Here is a 25,288-nt window from a genome sequence, read left to right as displayed (position 1 = left end):
GGCCCACCATCAGAAAGCAAGAGACATGAAAACTAGAAAGGCGAGGCTCACAGAGCCATTTATCTCTCCGCCCTTCCATTAACCCCACGTGTTTCTTGGCCAGGTTGGCACAATAAACTAATTATCTTATCACCTGTTCAAAACCACTGGTCACAGCATGGAAGGAAGATGGGACTGTCTACTCTCATAAACAGTTACAGTCTCGGAAACTACTACCATGTCTTCTAGGGTTGCTATGAATTGGCATGGACTTGATGGAAGTGAGTTTGGTTTGAGTTTTGGATGGAGAACAAATTTAAAATGAATCAAAGGGGAGAACAAATGATAAGGTGTTCAATTTTAATTTAGCTACATCTGCATTAGTCCACTTTCCAGTGCACTATGAGAGCAAGGCTCTTCACATCCCTGGTCAATGGTCAGTGGAATTCATTAGAGGTTTAAAACAAGTGGGAACCCTACAAATGGATTTGGGGCATTCACTGTCAACTTCTGTAAACTGGGTGCTTAGAATTTAATCTCTAGTACTGTTCCCTCTTCTAGGCTTGGCTTTTATTATTTATAATCTTTGGAGTTAGAGTTTTTTAGCTTATGGTTAGGGTAGGTTTAGATTAGGGATAGGTTAAGTGTTAGGATTAGTGTTAGTGTAGGGTTTGGTTTATAATCTTTGGATCATATAGGCTGATGATGTGCTTTTTTTAATCGCTTTATTAGGGGCTCATACAACTCTTATCACAATCCATACATACATCAATTGTGTAAAGCACATCTGTACATTCATTGCCCTCATCATTCTTAAAACATTTGCTCTCCACTTAAGCGCTTGGCATCAGGTTCTCATTTTTCTCCCTCCTTCCCCGCTCCCCCCTCCCTCATGACCCCTTCATAATTTATAAATTATTATTTTGTCATATCTTTCCATGTCCAATATCTCCCGTCACCCCCTTTTCTGTTGTCCATCCCCCAAGGAGGAGGTCACATGTAGATCCTTGTAATCGGTTCCCTCTTTCCAACCCACTCTGCCTCTACCTTCCCAGTATCGCCACTCGCACCACTGGTCCTGAAGGTATCATCCGCCCTGGATTCCCTGTTTCCAGTTCCTATCTGTACTAGTGTACATCCTCTGGTGTAGGCAGACTTGCAAGGTAGAATTTGGAACATGATGGGGGTGGGGGGGTGGGAAGCATTTAGGAACTAGAGGAAAGTTGTATTTTTCATCGTTGCTACATCGCACCTTGACTGGCTCGTCTCCTCCCCTAGACCCTTCTTCAAGGGGATCTCCAGTGGCCGACAAATGGGCTTTGGGTCTCTACTCTGCACTCCCCCCCTCATTCACTATGGTAAGATTTTTTTGTTCTGATGATGCCTTATACCTGATCCCTTCGACACCTTGTGATCGCACAGGCTAGTGTGCTTCTTCCATATGGGCTTTATTACTTCTGAGCTAGATGGCCGCTTGTTTACCTTCAAGTCTTTAAGACCCCAGACGCTATACCTTTTGATATCCGGGCACCATCAGCTTTCTTGGCCACATTTGCTTATGTACCCATTTGTCCTCAGCAATTGTATCGTGGAGGTGTGCACCCAATGATATGATTTTTTGTTCTTTGATGCCTGATAACTGATCCCCTTCGGCACACAGGCTGATGTGTTCTTCCATGTGGGCTTTGTTGCTTCTGAGCAGGATGGCCGCTTGTTTACCCAGATGCTATATCTTTTGATAGCCAGGCACCGTCGGCTTTCTTCACCACATTTGCTTATTCACCTGCTTTGTCTTCAGCGTTTGTGTCGGGAAGGTGAGCGTCATAGAATGCCAATTTAATAGAAGAAAATATTCTTGCATTGAGGGAGTACTTGAGTGGAGGCCCAATGTCCTTCTGCAACCTTAATACTAAACCTATAAATATAGGCACATAGATCTATTTCCCCATCCTTATATATAAATATATTTCCATATATACATGTCTTTATCTAGACCTCTATAAATGCCCTTTGCCTCCCAGCTCTTTCCTCTATTTCCCTTGACTTTCTTCTTGTCCCACTATCATGCTCAGTCCCCACCTAGGTTTCAGCAATACCTCTTCATTACATTACCCTTGATCATGCCCTACCAGGCCTCCCACACCCGCCTCACCACCAATTTGGATCACTTGTTGTTCCCTTGTCCCTGGGTTTGTTAACACCAATTCCTTTCCCCCCACCGCCCCCATCCTATGTTTCCCCGGAACTGTCGGTCCCGTTGTTTTCTCTTCCAGATAGTTCATCCAGCCTATCTTACTTAGACAGACCTGCAGAGTTAATAACATGCACAGAAACAAGACAGAGCAAAACCAAGTAACAACAGACAACAAAACAACAACAAACCACTGGCAAAGAACAAAACAAAACACAGTAAGAAAGAAAAGCTTGTAGTTAGTTCAAGGATCATTTGTCATGATGTGCTTCTTCCATGTGGACTTAACTGTCACCCCACCTAGTTGTGTGTTTGCTTTAAGACAAGCATTTAAGACGCCAGATGTTCTTTTTCACAGTGGGGAACCATATGAGTTCTTTAGCACACTTTGTGATCGTACCCATGTCTTTAGTGATCTCTTCATAGGGCCGATATTGACTTAGGGCCACATCATAAGAACTAAATGTTTTTAGATTAGGGCTATGATTAAGGGCAAGCTCAAAATCCACTCATATATCTATGGTTAATATGTATATTCCTGGTCCACTTTAGATACATCATCTTTTTATTGGAGAATGTTATAAATCATCCCTATGGGGCATATGACAATTTAATCGAAAGTATTGTTAGTTTAGACAGTGTTTTAAAATTTCAGATATCATTTAGAAAAATGGGACAGATTTTTAAACCAAAATAATGGAATATTGACCGGTACAGATAAACTCAAGTTATTTATGTAAACAATGAGAGTTGGCGCTAGGACAAAACTAGTTCTATATCTTTATTTTAATAGCTGTTGAATTCTGTTATCTTAGCCTCATCAATAGTTGAGAACTACTTACTTCTATTTACCCCAAGTTTGTGTGGACTTGATATTCAGAACACCTAGCAGCAACAATAGTATTGAATGTTTTCCTTAAGTGCTTAATGAAATTCACCAGTAAAATATCTAGGACTGGAGTTACCTTTATGAGATCGTTCTAAACTATACTATATTCAGCTTTTATTTATTTATTTATTTTTTGGTGGTTAGTTCAGGGATCTTTTGCTGGCCCTTAGGAGCGTTTTCCAGTCCAGTCTGTTGGGGCACCGTGCCCTGGCCCCAAAGTCCACTTTCAGCTTTCCCTGGGGACCTTGCCACTCCATTCCCTTGCTGTTCCGCTGCATTCCCCCAGTGATTTGGCTCGGTGTGGTGGGATCAGGTCAGGTGCAATTCCCACACTGTGTCTCCGGTGCTGTCCCCTGTATCGCCCTTAGTCACTGATTGGCATCATTTCTCATAGTGGGGCCAACCATGTTGTTCTCTCTGTGGACTGGCTGCTCTACTCAGGGACATCATCCTCACGGCCTGGTGGGCCAGGCTGTGTTCCACTCTCTCCTCCTGCCCCTTCGTCTGCTCCCGTGTGCTCTGATCAGATATGTCTATCTCCCGGAGCTGCAGAGTCAATGTCGTCCTTTGGAACAAATTCTTTTCGGGGGAGGGGCAGGAATCCACTTTATTTATGGTGCTGGGGCCAGCCTCCCAGACCTCTCCACTGGTTCTGTACTCCATGCCGTGTATATTCAACTTTTAAATACGATAATTATTAAGGAATTGTTAAAGAAGCTGGATTACATGAAGAATACAGTACCAGGATTGAGGAAGGCTTATTAACAACCTGTGATGTGCACATGGCACAACCTTACTTGCTGAAAGGGAGGAGGATTTAAAGCACCTGCTGTTTGGGTGGCTGAAAGCACCTCTCTCGTTTTTTTTTCTTCACCTCTTTCTACAATGGTCAAATCACTGTCCTTTCATGTCTTTCTTAATTGGAGGAAACAAAAATAAGTTGCACCAAGTGAGGTCGGGTGTGTGGAGCAAGAGAGCCATGCTGTTCTTTTTGTTGTTGTTGTTTGTTTTTTGTGTGTGCCCAAAACTGGTGCACTGAGATGGCTCCATGAGCGGGTGCATTGTTGTGGTGGCAAAGCCCCCCATCTACCACAAATCAGGCCTTTTTTGTTGTACCCTGTCACATAATCTTTTCAGAACCTCTAAATGGAAAGCTTGATTAACATTCTGACCTGGTGGAACGAACTCCAAATGCAATTTTTCGTCCATTTCGGAAATTAATGGATGTCCAGGATGAGGCTTGTCATTAATCAGCATTTTACCTTTTTTGAAACAAGAAAACCACTTGTACACTTGAGTTTTCCCATAGCGCTCTCCTTGAAAGCTGTGTTCAACATCACAAGTTTCTGTGGAATTTTTCCTGAGCAGGAAACAGTATTTCAGAGCCACATGCCGTTCTCTTAAGTCGGCCATCAAAAAAAAAAAAAAAAAAAGTTCAAGCGAAACTGGTTTAATGCAAAAATTCACTGTGACCAGAGAGAACTTTCCCAGGCAATGCTACTGGGTGCACTAACTCAGAACATCTCAGAGTGAGTTGCTTGATGCTGCCTAGCCGTGGAAAAAATGCATCTTATGAAAGCTCTGCTTAGTGGAGCTTTTATCTACGTGAGTTTTTTTTGGGGGGAGTAATACCCCCTCGTATAACCACTTTTCAGTTTAGGGTTGTTCTCATTCTGTGTTTAACTCTAGTAGCACCACCAGTATTTTTTCTTATCCTTGTTGATCCCTAAACTCTTGTGTCATGCATCCCTTTATGGGAAATGGTGATTTTCTGTACACAGTAAAATTGCAATGTGCTCATTTTTCCCATTTTCCCATATATTTTTACTCTAGAAATTAGGAATTCAGAGCGGAATTGTTTCCTTTGTTAGTTCAGCATATACTAAGTGCTTAGTACATAGATGTTATTACTAGCTGCTTTCTTTTTACATGACTTTCCGTTGTAGAGAAGAATTAAGTGAACTTTTTAATTATTTTACTGGTAGAGAGAGGAAGGATAACACAATCAAGTATTAATTTTACCAAAATCAGAATGGTTAGACAGTATAAAACTGCTGTCTAGCATAGACTGAAAGATGCCCTTGACGCCACAAAGGTTGTCTATGGGAGAAAATAGCTGGTGACCTGCCCTGCAAAGACTACAGCAGAGCATGCCATGGGGCAGACCTGCTCTGTCATATAGGGCCATTTAGTCTTCTTTTTATACTGTGAAACCTGTGAGAGTTGTAACTCAACGAGACTACCTTATTTTTCTGAGTCCTTGTAGTTAGCAGTCGTATGTGTGTGTGTGTGTGTGTCTGTGTCTCCAATCTCAGGGTATGGTTTGGTTTGGTGAAGCTTAGGTTCATTGATCCTAAAAGGCATTTTTCGGTTATTATTTCAATATTTTTGTTAGCACTTTAGAACTAGTGGATACTATAGCCCTTGTTCATTCTCTTCTGTTTCTCTGAGCAGTTCTCAGGAGGGACTGGAATTAAGCTTTGTGTCATTCAAACCCAAACCATCTTGTATTAACAAGTGAGGGGTGGGGAGAAAAGGTAGACCACAGTGCAGACACAAAACTAAACTCTAAACATTGAGGAGGTTGCTATTCATAGTGACCCTCTATAGGGTTCTGAGACTATAAATCTTTACAAGAGCAAGCAGTCTCAGCCTTTTCTCAAGAACTGGTGGGTTTGATCTGCTAACCTCACAGTTAGCAGCCCACCGCTTAATCCACAGTGCCACCAGAGCTTCTTGGACCAGGAAATAAATGAAGAAAACGTAGCTCTTGGTGTTGGGAAATCAGAACCATCTCAGGACCTTTGACCACTATTCCCTCATGCACAGTAGTTGCCCTCTGATCTTTTATTGTTACTGGAATTGACTTAACTCACTTGACATGAACATTTTTTGCTTGCTGTGTTTACTTGGACTAGAGTCCAGGGCACTGAGATCAGGTTTCTGTCAGTAGTTATATAGCTACACCAAACTTACTGACGTTAAGGCACTTTAAAAGAGATGAAAGAAAGCAATCTAAATAAAGTAGTATAGTGCTGTATTGATGTATTGTTGCTGTAGACCCTCCCCTAAAGAGAAAACTGGGATTATAGTTGATAAAATGATTAATAAAAACAAATTGGAAAACACCCTTACAAAAATCCATTGTTCCTAGGGAGATGCTGGTTTAGGATCCTATGTGCGAGCCTCTGGGCACAAATGTAATATAAATATAAATTTACATCTTCATCAGTCACAAATTGACGTTTTCATCAGTCAATAGCTTTGCTTCATGTGTTTCCCGCTAAAGCAGCGGTTCTCAGCCTGTGGGTCACTACCCTTTTGGGGGTCGAAAAACTCTTTCACAGGGGTTGCCGGATTTATAACAGTAGCAAAATTACAACTATGAAGTAGAAATGAAAATAATTTTATGGTTGGGGTCACCACAACATGAGGAACTGTATCAAAGGGTCGTGACATTCAGAAGGTTGAGAACCACTGCTCTAAAAACACTTAGTATGTATAGGTATATTTTTCTGTTTATGTAGGTAGATTTCCCTTAGCTGTTTGTATAGTGTCTGACAACATAAGCATTTAATGACCCCATAAGGTTTGTTTTTCATTTTTATAAGAGAAAGTTCTCCTCTTGCCTATTATTTAAAGACCCCAAACCCAGACTCTTAGTAGTAAGTGGCCCCTGGGTGGGATACAGGCAGGTGAGTCCCAGGCTGTGGCAGAGGAGGGCTGCTGCTGCTGCCCAGGCAGGAGGATGCTCCGGGGCTCGCCCTGCATGGCCTCTTCGTGCACTGCTCCTGCGGCCCTGCTGCCAATTCCTCCCAACTTCACCTGCAGTGGTAGCAGCTGTGACCCTAGGTTTTAATAAGGTGTTTGCACAGTGTCCAGATCACATAAGATCTTATTTCTTTTTTTTTAAATTTTATTTATTTTTTAAAAGCAATTTATTGGGGCTCATACAATTCTTATCACAATTCATACATATACATACATCAATTGTATAAAGCACATCTGTACAGTCTTTGCCCTAATCATTTTTTTTCTCTTTTCTTTTTTTACATTTTATTAGGGACTCATACAACTCTTATCACCATCCATACATTCCCTGCCCCAATCATTCTCAAAGCATTTGCTCTCCACTTAAGCCCCTTGCATCAGGTCCTCTTTTTTTTCCCCCTCCCTCCCCGCTCCCCCCTCCCTCATGTGCCCTTGGTAATTTATACCTCGTTGTTTTGTCATATCTTGCCCTATCCGGAGTCTCCCTTCCCCCCTTCTCTGCTGTCCCTCTCCCAGGGAAGAGGGCACATGTGGATCCTTGTAATCAGTTCCCCCTTTCCAACCCACTCACCCTCCACTCTCCCAAGATCTTATTTCTTGAACAGTAAGTGACAGAGACATGTTGTGTGACTTTTATTGAAGTCACACTCATAGCAGATCACGCTTGCTGAACAAAGTGTATTGAAGACACAGATTTTCTCTAGAAAGCTCATTCTGGTGGCACGGCAGCTCTAATGCTCAGGGGCCATTTAAAATGGGGATGCCCCCTCCCTTCCCTCAGTAAACATCACAAAAATGAGGCTCTGAACAGATGAAGAAAAGGATACTTCTATGAAAACAATAATGTATAATTTATTAAGGGGTCATGAGGGTGGGTGGGTGGGTGGGTAGGAGAGGGAGGGAAAAAAAGAGGAGCCGATACCAAGGGCTCAAGGTAGAAAGCAAATGTTTTGAAAGTGATGATGGTAACATATATACAAATGATGGTAACATATATACAAATGATGGTAACATATATACAAATATATACAAATGTGGTAACATATATACAAATATATACAAATGTTTTGAAAGTGATGATGGTAACATATATACAAATGGTAACATATATACAAATGTGTTACATATATACAAATGTAACATATATACAAATTTGATGTATGAATTGTTATAAGAGCTGTAAGAACCCCCAATAAAATGACTTCTTTTTTAAAAAGTCACTTCTTTGTAGTCTCAGCTAAAACAAGATGGCAAAGTAGTGCATTGTTAGACTTCAGTTGGAAATGTGTGTTGAGTGACCCAAATATTCTGCTCTGCAGCACACCCACAAATGACAGCATTACTTTTATTGAAACTATTAGTGAAAAGTTTTATTGAGTACGAGATTCCAGAAATACAGAATCTTGGCAATAACGAGGATCAACTCTGACTGAAAGCATTGCATGGATCTAGTCCTTTTCTTTTCAGTAAATTAAAATTGAGGTGGATTTTAGAAATTCCCAGCAATTATTTTAGATTGTGAGTAGATCATTTTAGATTTGAATAAAGATTAAATTATTGCTGATGCTTGTGTATTGTCTTAGAACTTTTAGTAGTTTGGGAAAGTAAAAAACTACCTCTGCTCTCTATTTGTATCAACATTTAAAAGATTTTATTTTGAATTTTAATGAAAATTGTTTTTCGGTGTTTTTTCCCCTTCAGCTCTCCCTTGCATGTAGTTTCTTAATTCCCTGAGAATCAACACCATTACTCTATTAACCATGTCAGAGGATGGCGTTGCTCATATTTGCGGCATAAAGACAAATGACTTCTTTGGTAAGGAGTCCTGGTGGTGCTGTTGGTTGAGCATTGGAACTGCTAACCACAAAGCAGAAGAAGTTCAGATCCACCAGGAGAGGAAGCTGAAGCTGTCTGCTCCCGTAAAGATTTGCAGAGCCTCTCCAAAAATCACCAACTCACTGCCATGAAATAGATTCCTACTCAGTGAGACTGTAGGACAGAGTCGAACTGTCCCTGTGGATTTCCCAGATTGAGATTCCTTACAGGATTAGAAAACCTCATCTCTCTCTCTCTCTCTCTCTCTCTCTCTCTCTCTCTCTCTCTCTCTCTCTCTCTCTCTCTCTCTCTCTCTCTCTCTCTCTCCTCTCTCTCTCTCTCTCTCTCTCTCTCTCTCTCTCTCTCTCTCTCTCTCTCTCTCTCTCTCTCCTCTCTCTCTCTCTCTCTCTCTCTCTCTCTCTCTCTCTCTCTCTCTCTCTCTCTCTCTCTCTCTCTCTCTCTCTCTCTCTCTCTCTCTCTCTCTCTCTCTCTCTCTCTCTCTCTCTCTCTCTCTCTCTCTCTCTCTCTCGGCTAGTGGTTTCGAACTGTTGCAGCTAGCAGTCTGCAGCGTAACCCACTATGTCTTTAGGAATTCTTCAGTACTAAACTTCAGAGATCCGATTTAGAATCGCGGAATCAAAATAGACTGAATGGCTGTGGGTTTGCTTTTTGGTATTCTGGGGTGGTTGGGCCTGAGTTTTGTTTTTAGTGATCGTTAAGCACTGACTTCTTTTCACCAAAAGGCCAGGAGGTGGAGGAATCCAGCCACATGTTTCAAAACCCTGAAAAAGACTTCCTATAATAGGAATGCAGTATACGTTTTTTATAGTTGTCAGTATAGCCAAAAGACATATCTGTCTTTAACTTGACGAAATAGTCTATTGTAAAGTGTGCTAACTTAAAAGTAAGATGAGACTGCCCCAGTTTATTCTTGTATCCTTTAGTTGGTTTCACTATAGTTTAACTTTAAGATACCATTAGCAGCTGCATTTGATTTTTATTATATAAAAACTTTAAATATGCCTGAGAAAACAAACTAGAACAAATTGGACTTATTTTCCATTTACATTTCAGTGTCCGATTCCGCTTGCATTCAAGACTCGGGTGCCAGAAGAGTAAATGCAGCACAATGCTTAGGCGCGTCTCCAGCACTCTTGTTTGCTTACGGCCACATAGGCCGATTCTCGTGTTGCTCAGAGGCTCCTAACCCAATAGGAGGACAGTCACTCCGCAAATACCAGTTTCCAAATGGCGTCTCTGCTCCAGCCCATCACAACAACTTTAAAACCAGCTTTTCTGTTTGGTTTTGTTGTGTTGCTTTGTTTTTGTTTTTTGTTTTTTAACAGGAGAGCCAGTGTAGCTCCTTCAGGACTGGAGTGGCACTCTGCAGCCGCATCTGCCGCATGGGAGTTCTCGTTCTGGCAGCACTGCTCTGCTGGGCTGGGACCTCTGTGGAGGTTGGCCTGCGCTTTTTTGGAAATCTATAAACTGCTACACAGTGTGCCTTGGTGGCAAAGGTAAAAAAAAAAAATGCATAAGAGTTCCAAACGTCCCTGTCGAGCGTTTTTGGTGCCTTTAAAGGGACTTTCTCTGCTTAAGTCCCAGCTTGTATGAGCAGCATCCACTCAAAACAAACCCCAGAGCTTTCATCCCCACAGCACTTGGTTGTTATTTTTTGAAAAGATGTTTTTTCCCTTGCGGATTATGGAGAAAAGAATGTCTTTAAATGCTCTCAGTGGCTTCAGCTTTCAAAGGCTTGGTTGTTCTCCTTATAGTCCAGTTGCGTAACCTGAGAACACTGTGTGCTGCCCTAGTGACTAAAGCAGTCCTCTGGCCCTGAAACAACTTCTTTTGTCTCGGATAGTGGGCAAACTGGGATAGACCTGAAGACTCACGCAAAGAAGAAGTAAGCTGTGACTGTGTGTGTGGTGGTGTTTACTCAGAAAGCTGTTGGCTGAGTTTGGGAACCACAGAGAGGCAGTTGTAGGCATTGAGCTCGAAGCAGTCCGTGACGTACTTGCCACAGTTTTACAGAGAGAAACTGAAATGAGAGCCTCCGCAGCTGTGGGAGGCATCTGCGCCCTAGGGTCTGTGTGGCCCCTGCACATGTCATGTCGCAGGCTGGCTTCCAGGGCTCGCCTGGTGGGTCTAAAAAGTTCACTTGGCATTTCATACTGAACTCCTTTAGGGGATGATGGTACTTTATACGTGTCAGGAATGGTCATTTTTGTCCCCGTATCTGAACAAATTGTGATCATTCCCGGGGATACTTAGACTAAAATGTCTACATGAAGCTCTGTACAGAGGTGATTACCCATCGCCAGACAGGTAGACTGTGTGGTTTCTAGCAGATTATTTAATGAGCTCGGGAGTTCGTGTTACTGAAATGATTATCCAAGAAGCTTATGAGAAAATGTCAGTAGTTTGGAAGTCTCACTGATGAACACAGAGCCTGGTGTAACAGATGGTGCTGGCAGAGTGGAACTGGGACTCTGTCGACTTCATTCTCACCTGTGACTAGCATAACTTTCCTTGGTTGTTTGTTAAAAAGTTGGACTAGTTAAAAGAGAGCGAGCAGTGTGATTCAACACCCAGCTTAAGTTTTGATGGCTTATATAAACTAGACATTTTTTTTTTGACAGAGAGCTATGGATAGGACTTGGGGAGACTTACATTCTGGCTTTAGATGATGTTTATACTTGCTTTCTAAATTCAGGTCAGCAGATAGGGAAAGTCCATGATATTTTAGAGAAGATGCTGAATGCATTGAGGGAAGGGAAACTGAAGGCATTTATTTCTAAGCGTGGAATTTAGAAAGTCCCATCAGTTGAACTTTTAGGAGATTCTACTCTAGTGAATAAACACACATTGTGGAACATGTGTAGTATTTTTATTTGCACTGTTGTAGGATTTTGCTGACAAATGCGAATTTAAGATACTTCCCACACCCCACCCCCATACTATTTTCTTTTCCACTAAAATTTCTGAATAAAGTACTTTGGTGTCCAATACAAATTGCTTCATAGGCTTCATAGGTTTCACCAATTATTTCATCACTGCAATTACCTGTTTAACTAGGGAAAATCGCTGAGACTAGGTAAGAATGGTGAAGGTGTATTTTTATTACCTATTCTTATATTTCTGGAAAAATTAATGAAATTGTAGCCAAATCCTGTATGAATGAAAGAATGTCAGTGGATTATCCAAGTTACACCACCATACTGTAATTTTGTTTCATTAAAGATGTGTAAAATAAGTGGGGCTATGGGTAGGACTGAGGAATCATTTTTGTTTCATGGAAATCTTATCAAAATGAGATTTACTTGCAATGGGGTGGGAACAGCGTGATAGGAAAGGGTGGTGGAAAATGTTTGTTTTATTTTTAAATGACTCAACATAAGTAGATACTATGCTTTCATGAGACAATACCAGTTCTTACTCCAGCCAGTGGGTATAAGGATATAGCACTTTTATCACTGTCTACATAGTCAAGATCTAGGAGTTCCACATTGTGTGTGGTGGCGATGGGGATGAGACAGAAGCTGAAGGAAGGAAAAAACATAGCCAGAGTTGAAGATGTTCGCTGGGGTTATTATTAGCATTAAATTATTATTCTAGACTAACCAAAGAATTAAAGGAAACCTATTGAGAGCAGCAACTTTTTTTTTAGTGTTGAACTGCTGTGACTTTTCATTATGGAACATTCCAGACAGATCATACTAGTAAGAATAGTAATGTGAACCCTTGCCACTGTTATCTCTAACTCTTTCAGGGTGTTCAATTGACAGAGGAGAGATGAATATTTAACACATACACTTGAACACACCTATCACTATAGTCTAATAAATTAGTCTGCATTTTTTGATGTCTAATGCCCAGTTCAACCCAAATTTCCCTAATTGCCTCAGAAATGTCTTTTTATGATTGCTTTACAACAGTAACTTTACAATGCAAATTTGGTGGCTTAGAGCATCATCACGGCTGATAGAAACAGATTAATTCTGAAGAGAATTAAATGTACTGATTGAAGAATGAGTGTAAAACCACTAGCAAAGCCAAAGAGAAAACCCCAAAATAGAGAATTTCTTTAAAAATCTACTTTTGGATGATTCCTGTACTAATGACACAACAATGGGGCATTCAGTCAGTATAGACCTACCTCTGCTACCCTCTAATGGAGCCCTAGTGCGTAAGCGTTGGACTGCTCATCTAGTGCTTCAAGCCCAGGAGCGGCTCTGTGGGAGAAAGATGAGGCTGTCTGCGCTTGTAAAAATGTATCGCTTCAGAAACCCCAGGGTAGCGATTAGTTGGAATCCACTCGATGACAGGGGCATCTTTACTCTTTACTAGTTTTTTGTTTACTTAAATTCTGATATTTAATATCACGATTATTTATATTCATTTTTTCCTTCCTTTAGATTGTGCAAATGAAAAGTATTTAAAGGGGAAAATTTGAGGAGGAGGAGAAGGATTTTCCTAAGAGTGAAGCAGCCATTCTGGAGTGTTTGATCTTGTTGCTGTTCTTGACCTATGACCAATCTATATAGTTTAACAATTGAATTCTCAGATGACTCACCCTTTGAGAACATGGAGCATTTGAGAGGGAAGAAGAAATAATGGCAAATTTAGGAGCCAGAGGGCTAGGGAGAGTAGAAACCTCATTTACCTCTGTTTGAATTGCTGTTCTTTTGTGCTGACTGATGTGAGCCTCCTCTTTGTGCAGTGTACAAGTCCCCAGAGTACGAGTCCCTGGGATTTGAGCTGACTGTGGAGAGATTAGTGTCTATTGGCTACCCTCAGGAGCTGCTCAGCTTTGCTTATGATTCTACATTTCCTACCAGGTAAGCTTCTAAAATCTTTTGGGATTAATGTGTTTCTCACTACCCCCCAAATTAAAAATTCCTCGCCTTTAACCTTCCTCCACTGAAAACAAACACACACAAAAAAACCCAAAGTCTGTTTGTTTTTGGTTGATAATTGATTTTTAAAATTACCACGATCCTTTTATGTACTCCGTATCTTTTGTGGTCTTGAATTTAACTTAGGTTATTGCTATTGAAGTGTCCTGGTCATGCAGTGGTTAAAGCACTCAACCGCAACCCCCAAGATTGGCAGTTAGAACGTCAGCTACTCTGTGGGAGAAAGATGTAGTAATTTGCTATTGTGAAGATCTATAGCCTTGGAAATCCTGCGGGGCGGGCGGTTCTGCTGTGTCCCATAGGGCTGTTATGACTTAACAACAAAGGGGCAGTGGAGTTTGGGTTTGGGGCTTTTCTCTTAAAGAAGACCCAAACTAAAAAACCCAAGGCCCACCCCAACCCCCTAACCCCACCCCCATTGCCATGGGATTGATTCGGACTCATAGTGACTCTGCAGGACACCAGTGCCCCTTTAGGCTTCTGAGACTAAATCTTTACAGGCGGGGGAGACAGCCTCTCCTTTCTCCCACAGAATGATTGGTGGTTTCAAACTGCTGACCTTTCAGTTATCAGCTCAGGGCTCCTGGAAGAAGACCCATTAAGGTGGAAAGAACAGGGATCCTTGAAGCTGATGGGCAGTAATCACAGTTGCTCCTACCTGTGGCTGTTGGAGAGCAGTACTTGCTTTTGCTAATACATTTGACTTGCTAACACACTTCGCCTTCTTGGCTGCTTGCATTTATGGATTTGATTGTATGGGAAGATTAAGATTTGGACGACGTGTATTTTAGATACTATCATGCATCTCATATATCATCTAATAGAGGGACTTGTGAGTCTAACACAATTGTCCAAGGACATTGTTAATGTTTTACTGTTTACAGCCTGTTTTATTAAGCTGTTTCATTCTTGACAGACAACAGTTGTAGTGATTTATCTGGGTAGAGTAAACCTTTTTCATTGGCTCTGGGATTAATTCTTAAGATTGTGTTCGTGTACTTTAACTGCTAAGACTATACTGTTTTGATACATACTGGAGTTGCGACATAGTTTGAGCTGATGAGCTTGGTTCCTGGTGATGGAGTAGAGTGAGCACTACATGAAATTATATTACCCTTCTGGTCTGGAAGGAAATTCACTCCTGTGATAGGATAATAAGCCTTTTAAGAGCAAAAGGGCAGCATTTATCCAAAGGCAAATTTCAGAGGGTTAGGAAGGAAATAGGAAATGTTGGAGGAAGAGGAATACGTGATGGTATGTTGATAGGATTTCAATGGATGAGTTGACACAAAATGTGTATGAATTGTTCGATATACTGATGATTTGCTCTGTAAGCTTGTTCTTGTTAAAATAAAAAACATTTCCCCTGTTACGTTGCTTTATCAATAGTTTCTTTATTTTCCCATAGGGGACTTGTCTTTGATACTTTATATGGAAATCTCTTGAAAGTTGATGCCTATGGAAACCTTTTGGTCTGTGCACATGGATTTAATTTCATCAGGGGGTGAGTACAAAGAACTGTTAGCCTCTTGTTATTTTCCCCAAATCATTTTATTGGGGGCTCGTACAACTCTTATCACAGTCCATACATACATGCATGTGTCAAGCACATTTGTACATATGCTGCCATCATTGTTTTCAAAGCATTTTCTTTCTACTTGAGCCCTTGGTATCAGCTCCTCATTTTTTGTCCTCCACCCCCCCCTCCCTCATGAAACCTTGATAATTTATAAATTATTATTGTTTCATGTCTTACACTGTCTGATGTCTCCCTTTACCCCCTTGTCTGTTGTCCCTTCCTCCTGGGAGGGGGTTATAGGTAGGTCACTGTGATCGGTACCCCTTTCCCCTTCTTCTCCTGGTATGGCTACTCTCAATATTGGTCCCGAGGAGTTTATCTGTTCTGGATCCCCTGTGTTTCCATCTCTTTTTCTGTACCGGTGTGCATGTCTCTTTATAGTATAGTGACTTATATAGTCAGTGTGAAGATGACACTGTCTCTCAAAGATGTAGTGAACTTTCCCGCTCCCTCCCTCCTGGCAGAGCAAGTCCTGTGCATAAGGGTAGTTAAGGGCTAATGGCAGTTAGAACCTGGACTAAACTAACTTGTAAAGAAGGTTACAAAGTATAGTTTGTTGAAATTAATTGCCTTCTAAGTTATATCACATCCAACAGTTAATCTTGAAATTTAGTAATAAAGAGCTATCATAGCTTTGATTTATTTGAAATTCTCAAGATTTTAATTTTCTCCTTTTTAATCTCAGGTAGATGTTCAAAAGAAGTATATACATGAAAGTGCTTTGCAAACTTAAATAACAAAAGAGTATTAACGTCTAATGCACTATTCTCATGAATAACTTCAGACATTTGATTGTGTGATTTTTAAAAATTTTAAACATAATGGTTAAAAATGAATTCAAAATAATATTTGAAACAAATAAGAATAGCTTTATTTCCATAATCAGAATATTCCACTAATTTTAGTTTTTCCTTACTGATAAACAGCAGATGAAACTATTGTTTTGTGAAACTTATCAGTTATTTTTTAAAAACACAATCCCACAATTTGACTATTTCTTTTTTTAGAAATCATTTTATTGGGGGCTCATACAACTCTTATCACAATCCATACATACATCAATTGTGTAAAGCACATTTGTACATTTGTTGCCCTCATCATTCTGAAAACATTTGCTCTCCACGTAAGCCCCGGGCATCAGCTCATTTTCTCCCTCCCTCCCCACTTCCTCCTCCCTCATGAACCCTTGATAATTTATACATTATTTTGTCATATCTTACACTGTCCGACATCTCCCTTCACCCAGTTTGACTATTTCTCAATTGATGAGGCACAAACTAATGTAATACAAGTGCCGCTTTTAAGCCTCTGGTCACAATCGGAGACAAGGCCTTTTAGCTGGCAGTACAAACCTCTGATAGACTCCTGAAGTGCCGACTTATATCAGAGAACAATGTGAACTAACCACCCCTGCTTGACACATCTGGGGAGGCTTTGGTTGCATCACTTTTCTTTTCCTCTTTGTTTCATAGGGGGCTTTGTCAAGATCCGTGACTATCAGTCGACAGGCCTTATGAAGTAAAGTGATGACTGGTAATACTAGTAACCCAAACTATTCTGTGTGCATATACTGCCACTTTCAATTCAGGACCCGGCCGGAGATGGAACAGACTTCCATTTATTAATGCCTGAAGTGGAATTTCTATCTTTTGGTCTAGGTTATAGGTATGTGAGGTAGGCAGAGAGGGAAACTAAGAAAAGCTGTCTTAAAAATTAGCATTGTTGCTGTAACCCAAATTAAGGCTGAGCATGATAGTGGGACAAGAGGAAAGAGCTAGGAGGCAACGGGCATTTATAGAGGTCTAAATAAAGGCATCTACATATGTAAATATGTACATATGAGGATAGGGAAATAGATTTATGTGAATATAGTTACAGGTTTAGCATTAAGGTAGCAGATGGACACTGGGCCTCCACGCAAGTACTCCCTCAATGCAGGAACACTTTGTTCTATTAACCTGGCATTCCACGATGCTCACCTTCCCGACACAATCGCCGAAGACAAAGCAGGTGCATAAGCAAATGTGGTGAAGAAAGCTGATGGTGCCCCGCTATTAAAAGATATAGCATCTGGGGTCTTAAAGACTTGAAGATAAACAAGCAGCCACCCAGGTCAGAAGAAACAAAGTCCACATGGAAGAAGCACACCAGCCTGTGTGATCACGAGGTGTCGAAGGGATCAGGTATCAGACATCAAAGAACAAAAAAAACATTGTGAATGAGGAGTGGAGTGAGGTCCCAAAGCCCATCTGTAGGCAACTGGATATCCCCTTAGGAAAGGGTCGCGGGGAGCAGATGAGCCAGTCAGGGTTCATTGTAGCAATGATGAAACATACATCTTTCCTCTAGTTCCTAAGTACTTTCTCCCCACCCACTGTCATGATCCTATATCTACCTTACAAATCTGGCTAGACCAGAGGATGTACACAGGTACAGATAGGAACTGGAAACACAGGGAATCCAGGACAGATGATCCCTTCAGGACCAGTGGTGAGAGTGGCGATACTGGGAGGATAGAGGGAGGGTGGGGTGGAAAGGGGGAACTGATTAAAGGGATCTACATATAATTTCCTCCCTTAGGGACGGACAATAGAAAAGTGGGTGAAGGGAGGTGTCGGACAGCATAAGATATTACAAAATAATAATTTATAAATTATCAAGGGTTCATGAGGGGGGCTGGGAAGGGAGGGGAAAAATGAGCTGAGCCCAGGGGCATACGTAGAGAACAAATGTTTTGAGAATGATGAGGGTAACGAATGTACAAATATGCTTTATACAATTGTGTATCTATGGATTATGATGAGTTGTATGAGCCCCCAATAAAATGATTTTTAAAAGTTAGCATTGTAATCAAATTTACTGCTTTGAGATCCACAGTTCTCCACCCAAATAAACTCCTAAAATTTCCAAATAGTTCCTTTGGAGAAAGGCATGTAATAATGCTTCAAAAGTAAATCATGTATGGGTAAGTCCAGAATCACTCAGAAAGCACTGAGCACCATACAGTCTGGAGTCTACAGGAAAAAACCATGGAGGAGAGATTCGAGTTGGCAGGTGCTAGGAGAGCTCATTGAAGTATAGTGGTGGAGGAGGCATTCTCTGACACACATCGCCTACATTGCCGCAGGACTCAGCTATTTTGGACAGTGTTAGAGGCTTTTAAAGTTAGAACAGAGCAGCAGTGAGGCCGCATCTTTATTCACAGAAAGCAATAATCTGGATTATCACTGTTTTCTTTCCAGCTCCAAGCCTACCATTCCTTTATGGCATGCACACTGCCTCCACCTAAATTGTTTTTTTAATTTAAAATAGATAATAGCATAATTAGGCACTTAATTTAAACAATCAATAATTGCTAACTGTGTACATCACTCGGAGTTCTAACTGTCTAATACCTGCTAATCATCCTTAAAGGAATTGCCCTTTAAGGATAGAGGGGAATTAGGGAAGTGTAATTTCATAAAAGGAGAATAGTGTCTTCTTACTAAACTTGGCAGGGGAGAATGTGTCTTTAGTACTCTCCCCTCTACCTTACTTTTCACTACATAAAATAGTAGAGGGCCAGAACGTGAACTATTCCACCAAGTTATTCTTTACTAGGAACTCTTATTTTTGAAAAACCACTAAAAGAGGGAGCTGATGTGATTTCAAATTCCTAACTGGAGTCCATCCCGTTTGTAGTTAGTTAATTGGAGCAGGAAGTTATCCAAATTGTTCCCAGAATGAACTTGACATTTTCTTTCCTTTATCTTGGCTTTTAATCTCCATGCATTCAGTATGAGAATTGTGTATTTTCAAGTCCTCCTTTTTGGTTTCACTTGTATTGCTGATGATTCTCTTCCCTTTCTTGGATCATTTTATCCCACTTTCTGAAGTTCTTGTGATTCCCCGACACTTCTTTTTTTTCACTGGCTCTTTTCTCAGTCTCTGCCTTCTCTGCACTCTTAAAGAGTTTCATGATCTTATCTGTAACCTGTGTGTACATGATCCCAGTTAGCTCTGTTAGAATCTAAGTTCTTGACGTATGTTTCTAGTTACCTGCTTAACATCTATTTGCTTCACACGTAGTGCATGCAAATACCGTGTGCTTCCACATGGAGCCTGACTCACAGTGACCCTTGTCTTGCTGGACAGAGTAGAGCGGCCCCAGCAGCTTCCCTGGGATGTCATCTTTGTGGGAGCAGACCACCAGGTCATTTTCCTGTGGAGCTCCTGATGACTGTGAGCTGCAGGTCTTTTTGCTGGCCGCTGACTCTTAAACATTGCAGCACCGAGAACTCCCCACGTGCACAATCGAGTCCAGCTAATTTGTGTCTTCAGTTTTCATGGTCCTGGGGATGGTACCAGCAATCTCTTAAGCGACACCACGGGGAGAGCCGGGGCACTGAGTGGTCTCTCTGGGTTCCTTCATGTCCGCGTCTATGGTTGGCAGCCAATCAAGAGCAGCCTCCCTTCAATGGCGGGCACTTGGCAGGCTACTGGCTGGAACACTTTATTCTTCTTGTCGCTTTTTCCTTTCTGGCAACCTCGCTCCGTTCTCAGGAGCCCAGTGGTTTTGAGGTTTCAAGTGCAGCAAGAGAAGGCAAAACCCAATACACCAGTGTTTTCCAGGTGCCCGCTCCGTTCCCATTCATATTGTTCAATCCGAGATTCAAAGGCTGGAGAGGAAATAAACAAAGCCTCCTCTTAATGGGGGGAGCTGCCATGTTTCACTGCAAGGAATGGGGAGCATTTATGGTGATTTTTCTAACACATCGCCTTTTATTTTTCAAGTTTATCCTGATTGTGTAACATCCCCTTTCTGATAGTTTTAGCTCTTTGTTTTAAAAACTGCTCCTGCCTTCCCTTTACCCCCAGGGAAGCGTAAGAGCCACAAGAGTGATGCTTTGCAACCCGTCTGTCTCTAAGTTTCTTCCACTCCCATTTCTCTAGTCCAGTTGGACTAGTTCCTTAGCTCCACACCCACCTAGCCCAGGGCTCAGCTCAGGTGCCACCATTTCACGACTCCTAGATGTTCCTGTCCGCACTCTTGACATTCATTCACCCTTCTTCCCCTCAGCCTGACCTGCTTCCCCTCATAGCTCGATTTTCTCATAGCTCTTTGTACTTTTTTTGGATCAGTAACTATGATTTTTTTTAAAACCTTATTATTACTTACTGTGTATATGACCCAGTGTCCCCTACCAGGATGAGAACTTTTTTTAAGACTGGAAGCGGAACTTGTACATCTTCATGGTTAGGCACATTTAAAGTCTCTGAAGCCTGGTCTTGCATATAGCCATCATAGTACTGGAATGAATTTTTGAGTGATGATTGTATCCCGTGATTATTTTGCTAATTATTTGACCATCAGTTGATTTTACAATTTTTCTTTCAGACCAGAAACCAGGGAGCAGTATCCAAATAAATTTATCCAACGGGATGACACTGAGAGATTTTACATTCTGAACACGCTGTTCAACCTGCCAGGTAGACGCCGTCTGTGCTCATAGATACTGACGCTTCCTCTTCTCTTCTGACCACGTGGCTTTGCTCAGGGAGATGCGGAGATAACCTGGGCTTGTTTTACTTAGAGCTTATGAATATCTATTTTTCATTTTTCAGAGACCTACCTGTTGGCCTGCCTAGTAGATTTTTTTACTAATTGCTCCAGATATACCAGGTATGTGTATACGACCTATAATTTTCTTTCTTTCCAATTGCTATTTTAATGAATTTACAGGGTCTTAGAGAACTGGCCATTGTAGGTCTTTTCTGCTTTTCTGAAGTGAATGTAGTGCTAGTGAGAGATGCCACATTGCCAGCCTGAGGGATGGGACGGCACCAGCAGCCACATGCAGGCGCTCACCTCCCACACGGCCCTCTCCTTGCCGCAGCCATGGTGGAAGGGACCACTTCTGATTGGCTTCTCCTGGGGATGAAGACGCCAGCAGAGGTGCTAATTGTGACAACTGAGTGGGAGGTTTGTGTGATGATGATCTGTCCAAGCAGAGTTACACTGAAACCCCCCAACTCATTTCACAGCAGCTCCCAGGAGCCAGTCAGGGATGGTCAGGTTCAGCCAGAGTGACTGATTGAGGAGTAAATAGAACTCATTTTCCCTGAAGTGAAAATGTGCCACGTCCTGAGCAGGTTATTCTCCCCTTGTGGGGAGACGTGCGCAGTGGGGGCTGCAAGTGCAGCCATGTAAGTCAGAGTGTGCTGACTGCTGGTCCTCCTAGGCTGTAGCCACTTGAGGGCACAAGATTTGGTGGAGAGCTGAGTCACGAAGCTGAATGGAAGACAGGCTATACCTTGACAGCTAGGGACAAAAGGATGGGAAATCCCAAATTAATCATTTTGTTCTTAAATGTTTCTTTGATGGGAGTCTTTGGGTTGGTTTTTTTTAATGAAGAATTTAAAAAGCCTGATATTAGGAATCTTGACCTTTTAGCGTTCACTTACGCATTCTTCTTTCACTTTGTACTTACTCAAAACTGTAACACTCTAGCCAGTTTTGGCAGTTCAAATTTGGGTTTTTCAGTAGGGAATATTCATTTTCCTAATCAGACACAAATTAGCCCTGTGATACAGAACCTTTGACCCCGGGCAGTTTTTGATACTCCTTGTATTTACCCTCTTTTGGACTCCCTGTCATGGCCCTTGTCTCTTTCTGCAGCTGTGAAACAGGATTTAAAGATGGGGACCTCTTCATGTCCTACCGCAGCATGTTCCAGGATGTAAGAGATGCTGTGGACTGGGTTCATTACAAGGTACCTGAAAACTGCTCTTTACCTGCTCACCCCTGCCGTGTGTTTTATGATCTGACATTTACTTTCCCAGGGCAAATGGATCCAGTAGTTTCCTTTGCCTAAAAAGGATTTCCTCCTAATAATTGGTCTTCAGAATCTATTTGCTCTTGCCTTTGGCCCTCTGGCTGTAGAGGCAGTGCTGGTTTCTCCTCCACAGCAGTGCTCAGCTTCCAGGTCTTTCTTGTATTTTCGTTTACCTCTCCCCAGGCTTTCCTGGCAGAGATCTTAGTGTTCAGCACTAAGCTAAACACTGATGTGTGAATGACTGTGCCTGGTTTGTTTTGTTCAAGAACTTCTCTCCAACTAATAACAGTAATTAACATTAAATTTACTATAAACATTACTGAGTAGGAAATGTCTTTTGATTTCTAGTGTAAAATAGAACCAGTTTTAAATTTTGGAGGCAGAATTGCACCAACCCATACTTGCCATCCACTTTTCCCGTTTGGTAAATGCTTAAGACAAGCACTTGGGTGGACAGTGTGCAGAACTTTTCCCAGGAACCAAATGTTAACAGCAGATTTTGTTCTGACAGCTCTTTCTTCTCCCCCCTAGGGCTCCCTTAAGGAAAAGACAGTTGAAAATCTTGAAAAGTATGTCGTTAAAGATGTAAGTAATTTACCTTCTTTGGGAGGAAAAGAGGCCTGCACTGTAGCTTGCTGTACTTAGCAGGGGAATCTAGTATACACCTCTTATAATGAAATGGCCCCGGAAGGTATTTCTTTGTCTCAACACATGCCAAGTATGCAGTTGCCAGGCGTTTCCAGCCCTGGGTTTGGTGTTTGCATCAGGCTGCCCGGTGCCTCCCTGCCTTCAGGACAGAGTAGAGGGACTCAGGGCCTGTTCTCCTCAGGGAAGCACATTGCCAGGTCTTTTCTTTCAGAGTTGCTGGTGGTCGAAGTTTTTGGCTAATGGTCGAGTTTATAACCATTGTGCCACCAGGCTTCCTTGTGAGAGTATAGGCCTCAGTCGCGTTTCTCCTACTTGTAGACACAAGACGCCATATTTCATTGGTCCCTGTAACTAATTATAATGCTAGCAGAATGTGTATCACTGTGCATATCTATAACTGTCCTGACTTCTACGCATTGTCCCACTTAATCTTTCTCTTAGCCCATAACTCATTCTTCTCTACTCTCATGGATGAAGAGACTGAGAAGTAGAGGGGACTACCTTGACTTGTCCGAGATGACACAGGTAGTGAGTAGAGAAGCCAGGATTCACTGGAAGCATCGCCAGTGTACTTGACCATCTCAAAAGTGATGTGCCTGTATGCGGTTGTTATTAAACTAGCTTAACATATCAGCAGACGATATCAAGGAAAGCTTAGAAGATATCTTAATTCAGGACTGTGGTAAATTTCTAAAAATTAAAAGCTACTAAAATTTCCAACAACAAAAATATCTATAGTTAATAGTTCTTATCCCAACTTAGAGAGGTTTGATTACTGTAGTTATATAAGATGCTAACATTAGAAGCTGGGGGAACGGTATGGGGAAACACTGTACGATTTTCCCTTACATATAAAAAATACACACACTGTCCCTTCTTCCTATAGAGTATAAGTAGCAGTCCACGATATTTTCTCAAAGCACCTTTTTTGGTAAAGCTGCTCTGTTTTCCGTCTGTGTTTCTAGAGAAAGCACGGAGTGGGGAGGGCTCCTGCAGGGCTCAGTGAGTCTCAGAGGGGGAGTGGCGTTTCTCTCTAGGGATAGCGAGTTGACATCTCTTCCTTCATGTGTAGGTGCCGGCCTGGGCAACCCTAGACACGGCACTTGATTCACTTCCTGTGTCCACTTTGGTGGTTTGGGTATCTACTCAGGGCACTGGAACCAATTCCCCTTGGACTGTATTTTTTACTGGTGATGCTTAAAACCAGATTCTTCTGATCTGGAGCATACTGCCTCCCATACATGATAACACTGTCTGCCGTCAGGTTGGTCATAACTCGTGGCAATCTTAGGGGTTCTGAGGGTGGAGTGGTTTCGGGAGCAGGCGGCTGCAGCTCTCTCTGGAGCAGCTGCTTGGTTTGCATGGTGGACCTTGCCTTGTGCAGCCTGCTGTTTAACCCACCGCGCCACCAGCGGCTCCTTTGGAGAGGTGGCCGTTTAAATGCTTTTCGGAGGCAGAGATAGTGAGGGCTTGTTGTTCACAACCCTATAATGAGTGTGTACATGCAATTTGCAAGTCTGATGTACACTGGTGTACTGTAGATGCTACTACGTTCTTCATGCATACAGACAGATAAGTATGGAGTTTTAGCTGTAAAATTGGAACACACCGGACAAGGAATCTTCCTATTTCCATGGACATAAAATGCCATTTTGAGTGCCTTACTGCTGCCCGTATATATCTCAGCCTCTGTCGGTGAGTTTCTCTTACACGTTTCTTCTTACATTTCAGGGGAAACTGCCTTTGCTCCTGAGCCGGATGAAAGAAGTAGGGAAAGTGTTTCTCGCCACCAACAGTGACTATAAATATACAGATGTGAGTGTTGAATATTCATATTTATATGTCTGTTGATACTAAGGAACTCTGATTCTTTGACCTAAAAAGAAATGATGACGGTAATGGGGAGGAGAGTAGTTTATTAAGTGAGAGTAGTTTTTGCCCTTTCACTATGGAAGGAAGCAGCGTGGGACCTCACGTTTGTCTAAGTACAGGTACCCCCTCCCCCAAGTCTCAAGTGCTGTAAAGCAGTTGCCATTAAAATAGCTGGTGGGAAATGAGCTACTAACAGTGAGGACAAGGAAGCGGAAAATCAGCTGTGGTGATGACCGTGCAACCCTTCTTACTGTGACTGAGCGACTGAAATGTGTGTGAATTAAATACCAACAAAACTTTTTAAAACAAGAACACCTTCCCAAACCACCCAAAACCGCATCAACCCTAAAAGAACCCAACACAGTGTGTCCACAGACTCAGTCTGAGCAGAGATGCTGTGTGTCCGTCTCCGCAGCAACAGCACAGTGATGTCGTGTGTGCGGTCTCTCTAATGGCTTGTTGCTAAAGAAATGAATGCTGGTTTTACTTTCCACCTTTTTCCCCCCTTCATAAAAGCAACAGTCCACTTCAGGTTTCTTGGAAACTGGTACTAATGTGGGTGTTCAGTAAAAGGGGAAGTGTCGTCAAGTGAGCTTTCAAAAATAGGAAGAACCCTCATTTTTTAAATTACAATGTTATCCCTGGTGACAATTGGCTACTTAGAGGATGTAAACTTTGGGCTACTGAAAGCATTCATGGTGACCAAGTGGCTGCCTGTCAGCTTGGAGCATCGCCTACATAAAGCCCAGAGATGATGGCGCTGAGTGTGCCTGCACTTTCCCTGGCTCCTCTGAAGAGCCCCAGGACAGG

The 25,288-nt window shown here is 41.9% G+C and overlaps 1 protein-coding gene across 1 annotated transcript in view; it reads left to right on the top strand.

The window, feature by feature from the left end:
• NT5C2 (5'-nucleotidase, cytosolic II) overlaps positions 1-25,288 on the top strand; it is a 106,698-nt gene that overhangs the window by 73,924 nt on the left and 7,486 nt on the right. Inside the window, exons 4-10 of the mRNA XM_075534987.1 lie at positions 13,369-13,486; positions 14,973-15,068; positions 20,521-20,612; positions 20,748-20,805; positions 21,802-21,895; positions 22,490-22,543; positions 24,338-24,421. Of these exons, the coding sequence (XP_075391102.1) occupies positions 13,369-13,486; positions 14,973-15,068; positions 20,521-20,612; positions 20,748-20,805; positions 21,802-21,895; positions 22,490-22,543; positions 24,338-24,421 (596 nt within the window). The remainder of the gene's footprint in view (positions 1-13,368; positions 13,487-14,972; positions 15,069-20,520; positions 20,613-20,747; positions 20,806-21,801; positions 21,896-22,489; positions 22,544-24,337; positions 24,422-25,288) is intronic.

The sequence above is a fragment of the Tenrec ecaudatus genome, chromosome 16, assembly GCF_050624435.1.
Source record: "Tenrec ecaudatus isolate mTenEca1 chromosome 16, mTenEca1.hap1, whole genome shotgun sequence".
NCBI lineage: Eukaryota > Metazoa > Chordata > Mammalia > Afrosoricida > Tenrecidae > Tenrec > Tenrec ecaudatus.
The sequence above is the reverse complement of the archived record's forward strand: the minus strand, read 5'-3'. Positions and strand labels throughout refer to the sequence as shown.